We start from the raw sequence: 5,249 nt of genomic DNA, 5'->3' as shown, positions 1-5,249 counted from the left end.
GAAAACGCTGAACATAAACTCTTTAAAGATCCTGACACTTTTGCTTATTGCAGTTTGCAACCCGAGAGAGAGAGAGAGAGAGAGAGAGAGAGACGCAAGGATCGAAGATATAACCAGTTCCCATTGACTGCCTCTGCTCAATACTGTACAAAACAAACTGCAGCTGAGACAGCACTTGGGTCTCAGTTGCACACTTTTCTCATTTAGATTTTGCTTGCAATCGTTGGAAGGAGAAGAAGAAGTAGAAGAAGAAAAAATTCCCCCCACCCCCACCCCCCCCCCCCCAAAGGAACTCAGTCGTGTTTGAGATCAGAAAAAGCTGTCTGGCAGTTGTAGATGGAAATTTGAGTTTTTGTGCAAAGTTCTGAGATGAAAGAGGAGTTAAAGAGAACAGCAACTGAAATAAAGTAAAGAAACCAAGAGTCGCTCTTTAGGGTTTTTTTCCCCTTCCCTTCTTGCATCGGATTTTCTCCCCTCTTTTTTTGTTGTTCTTCTTTAAAATGAGCATTGTCTTCGCCTCCAGAATGAAAGGTAGGTCCATCGCGAATCCATTCCCGTTTGTTACTTTGCACGTTGCATCTGGGAAATGTAAAGGATTTCCTACCCTCACCGCGAATGCGTTTTCCAGCCGTTATATCCCTTCATTCGTCCGAACGACTATTTTTTTTAAAAAAGAAAGAAACAAAATCAGGAATGCAAAAGGAAGCTTAGCACATTTCAAAGAATTGATGGAGGGGTTCTTTTTTTGCTGTGGTTTCATTTGTGCAAACACAGCAGGAATGGCTTACATGCAATTGATATTAAGCAAGTGACCGACTGGATCATTACTGACATGGATGGAAATACTGTATGGACCATTGATTGGCCTTTTAATGTTGCAGTGGTGATACACAGTGAGTGAATCAGTGAGTGAGTGAGTGAGTGAGTGAGTGAGTGAGTACTGGCTTCGATGCTCCTTGTGGTGCTTCTCTTTACTTTGGGGGAGGCAGGAAGGGAGGGAAGTGGTGAATGTGTAAGATTTTTTTATTTACAAACGTTCCCAATCTTTTTTTATTATTGTCATTTATGAATCCGAGCCCTTAAGCCTCGGGATCCCTAATGCCTCCAAGTGATGCTGTTTGCTCCACATTTAGAAAACAGGAATTTTGGCCTTGGGTTTTGTGCAATGTCCTTTCATTTACTTTTTAAAGAAACCATCTGGTAGTAATTAGGTGCCAGCGGTACTAGTCCCAGTTGTAAAGTTATTTGGCAGCTTACAACCTCCTTTCCCATAAATGGAATATCCAGACTTCACAGAAAATCCTATCGAGTGATAATCCAGCAGTTCTTATTGGAAAGATGGCAAGGAACACATCGATGGATTAGATTCCTTCTGCTCTTAAGTGGAAGCATGCACTATTCATGTTTCTTCTCCGTTTAATACTGCTCGCCAAGAATTATACTGTTTTAGAAATTCCTGCTTAGACTTAGTTTATCATTACAATTATGGGTGAAGATTGCAACGTCTCTTAACAGATTCTATGTGATCATTCATACGTTGAGTTAGAGCTGCTTTCACCCCCATTATCTCATTATGTCAAATTAATGTGTGTTTGTGTAAAAAAAAAGCTATTGTTTTTTTTGTTTACAATCCCTGCATTATCAGAGGGGAAGCTTTGATGTTACAATGATAGTTCAAGGTTCTGTGACTGAAATGTGGACACAAACATGTTGGCAGATTGCCTCTATCAAGATTGCCAGTGTTTAACTCTAAACAGAATTGTTTACAATCCCAGCATTATCTCGATACCAACTCATTGTAATTTTGAGAAAAAGATAAACTCACGTTGTAAGAGTGGTGGAATGAGATGGGTTCTGTGAATAGTGGATGTGTATAGCTGTACAGAATTTATCTTGGATAACTATTAACTTCACTTGTAACAAACATTGAGATCTTTAACAGAAATTGATGACAGTGACTTTGAGTAATCTAGTCATCTTTGGCGGTAACCAGAAGTGCATCAAGTTGATCCGCAGAAACTCTGCTCCAACACAATCTACTTTCGGATACCAGCATTCTCATGGATCAGTCGGACTTACATCCATCCAGTGATCACCAATAGAGCCCCGTTATAACGCAGTGGTTAGGATACATACGTTCCCAACCAGTGGTGTGACAGGTTGTGACAGGACTACAAACCCTGCTCCTGCTTTCTACAGTTATAGGTGTCATGTGTAAAGGAACTTGTTTTGAGTTCCAACCCTAAGTGCTATTTGGGAACCAGTAACAGGCTAATTAGCACCAGTATATACCTGGGTACAAGAGAGGTGAAGAGAGTCTGGTAAAGATTGTTGTAAAAAAAGGTAGATCTTCCTTATCAAAACTATAAATAATAAAATAATAGTCCTCGCATTTGTTATAATACTTATCACGTCTTTGCGACGTCTGTAAAGTGAATTGACTATACATTTTGTGGGCGAAAATAAACCTTTCTTTTTATTATTAAAACTTGTGGTGCAAGTTTTGTTTTCCGGAAGTGACCCACGCCCTCCTACACAGGTCTCGATCAACCATCAGACTTTTGCACTCACGGCACACGTGCAAGAAGCTTTCTGTGCGTTGGCTGCTTCCCAGGCTAAAAATGGCCGACTTCTAGATCATTATTAATTCGCGTGCACAGTGTACAGCAAGTGATGTTGGTAGCGACCTGCTGTGCCAGACGATAGATTTTGTTTTAGCGCTGAAGCCAAAATGGCTGACTTCCAGGGTATGAGGTCATCACCAACATTACTTCATGTGTAAGTGATGTCGGAGGTGATCTGGTAGTCAGCCATTTTTACCATGTGAGATGCTGGCCGGCTTATTAAAGTGAACATCTGGGCTTCTGCCCAAATTATGGAGTTTTGCAGTCAGTAAATATTGAGGCCCATGTCTCAACCAAGTTGTAATTGAACCTGTGTTAGAGTGAAGCACATTATAATGTTTATTTGGGAAAAGGGCAGATAAATGGGACTGAAAGGATTGCTCTTTGAACGAGCCAGCACAGGCATGATGGGCCGAATGGCCTTCTTCTGTGCTGTAAATTTCTATGGTTCCTGTATTGTATCGCTGAATATTAACCTCTAGTTAGATTCTCGTTTGTCCATTTTTTTAATCTGCAAGAGTCTATCTATGCATTAGAATTGGAATAAGGTATCTTTGTGCAGTGTCAAAGTTTATACAGTATTTTCTAAATGTTCCACTGAAGCTAAGTTGATAGAAAGTTGCACAGGCTGTCTTATGTACCAAACTTTAGTTACTTCTGAGATATGAACCCAACAACACAGCTCTCTGCAGAATGATCCACCTACAGAATTGAGTCTGGTGTCCGATGCATATTTCCTTCACTGCTAAGAAAGGTAGAGCTGATTTAAGTGTGATGATGTTTGTTAATGTATTGCTTTTGAATCAGAGACATTTGGAGAAAATAAAATGTAATTTTTAATGTGAAGACAAATTACTTGTTTCACTAGAAACCAAATTTACACAGTACATGGTTAACATTTATGATTCTCTTACATAACCACTTCAGAATTAATAATCCTACTTCACTTTATCTCCAGTTTTTATCATCAGAGTGGCACCACTCTAGCAGTAGTAAGTAGATTCTGCACAAATTTAAAAATCTGTTTTAACAGCAAAAAGCCGAAGAGATCTGTTAAAGTCAAGTCTCAAGTCAATTTGTCCGTCAAGTATGAATTGATACTGACATGTTTAAACAATATCTGCCTGTTAGTGAAAAGACATGTGGTTATATGATATCTCTAAAATATAATACATTGGAAAAGTCAAATCCATTCACTTAAATTTTAATTCTGGTGTTGAGATAAGGACTATTTTTGAAATAATAATTTGCGCAAATGAACAGAACTTGCACTACTGAACTACTGATCCTACTGCTCGGAGAGGTAACTTATCTCATTAGCAGCTTTATGTAGACTACAGGTAGGAGTCCAGTTCTTTGTTCTGTTCTGTCCTTGTTTGCTAATCAGCGTGACCTTTTCATACACCATTCTGTTTGCCCCCTCTGCTCAGCTACTTCAGATCTGCTATCCATCCCACACCTTCTGTGAGTAACTCTGCGCCACTAATCTCTGAAACTCCCTCCTTCTATTCTTCTGTCTTGGCCCCTCACTATTTGTGGAGTCTTGTAGCTCAGTGGTTAGAGTACTCGCCTTGAAAGTGATAGAACTGGGTTTGATTCCCGGCAAGGCGAAACCTTGGGCAAGTTTCCTTACTCCTCATGCCTAATAATAATCCCTCAACAAAAAAAATAATTTGGTCACTTCAGTCCATGACTGTTTGTAGGATACTGCTGTGCACAATTGGCTGCTGCATTTCGCCCACAAAATATAGTCAATTCACTTTACAGTATATTCTGTGAAGTGCTTTGAGACGTCTAGAAGATGTGAAAAACGCTATATCAAATGTAAGGATTATTATTAATATTATCTGGCTTTCAGTCCTACCTCAAAATCTACCTCTTCGACCTGCCTCTTCCTCCCTCCCCTCTCAGCATCCAATCCATCATCATGAAGTACTCCTTTATCCTATGTGAAAGGTGCTATATAAATGCAAGTTGTTGTTGTAATGCCACAATACTTTATGTTCCACTGACTGAATTATTTTCTTCTAGCAGATGACTACGGTGAAGAAGAGGAGGTGCATTCAATGGGTTACAAGAGGTTTGGTGAGTAGCAATCACCACCATTCTGACTGAAGTTTGCAATGTGGAGACTTGCAGAATTGGTCTTTTAAAGGAATGAAGATGCCTTGTATTAAAAAAAACTACTTTGGTGTTAGCTGGTGTTAGAATTTAGTTCAAGGTGCAGATAACATGGGATAGAATCCGATGCAATCGGCGTATTTCTTTATTAAGAATAAATGGCGTGTATCTGGAGATTCCATAGCTAATATTACAATTTAGAGTATCATGCAAAAACGGCTTGTAAATTAGTTTTGAGAACAGATTATTGCATCTTCTTAAGCCCAGCTCATAAAAGTTTTGTACCTGTAAGTAACAGAGTTGTGTAATGCTTTAGGTAAGCAGAATGCGTCCAGAGAGAGTGCGCATTCCATTCCAACAATCTATCTTAGGGATTTCCATGTGGGATGCATTGAATTCTCAGTTTGGTTTGGATTCTCTTAAGTACGATGATGGGTTTCCGCATGTATCAGATACCCGGCTGACTAAAAAAGAGTAAAATGATTTCCTCTCCAGAGGTGTTTC

At 39.4% G+C, this 5,249-nt stretch overlaps 1 protein-coding gene across 3 annotated transcripts in view; it reads left to right on the top strand.

Annotated features, from left to right (window-relative positions):
- The first annotated feature begins 283 nt into the window (after positions 1–283).
- colec12 (collectin sub-family member 12) overlaps positions 284–5,249 on the top strand; it is an 83,078-nt gene continuing 78,112 nt past the window's right edge. For 2 of the 3 annotated variants that reach the window (XM_042346857.1, XM_007900928.2), the window contains exons 1-2: positions 284–531; positions 4,656–4,709. In XM_042346857.1, the coding sequence (XP_042202791.1) occupies positions 501–531; positions 4,656–4,709 (85 nt within the window). In that variant the 5' untranslated portion in view covers positions 284–500. The remainder of the gene's footprint in view (positions 532–4,655; positions 4,710–5,249) is intronic. The other variant, XM_007900929.2, reaches the window with a different exon arrangement.

This window comes from Callorhinchus milii, unplaced genomic scaffold (assembly GCF_018977255.1).
Source record: "Callorhinchus milii isolate IMCB2004 unplaced genomic scaffold, IMCB_Cmil_1.0 Scaffold2, whole genome shotgun sequence".
In the NCBI taxonomy this organism is placed as follows: Eukaryota; Metazoa; Chordata; class Chondrichthyes; order Chimaeriformes; family Callorhinchidae; genus Callorhinchus; species Callorhinchus milii.
Note: the sequence above shows the minus strand (reverse complement) of the source record. Positions and strands in the feature narration are given on the sequence as shown.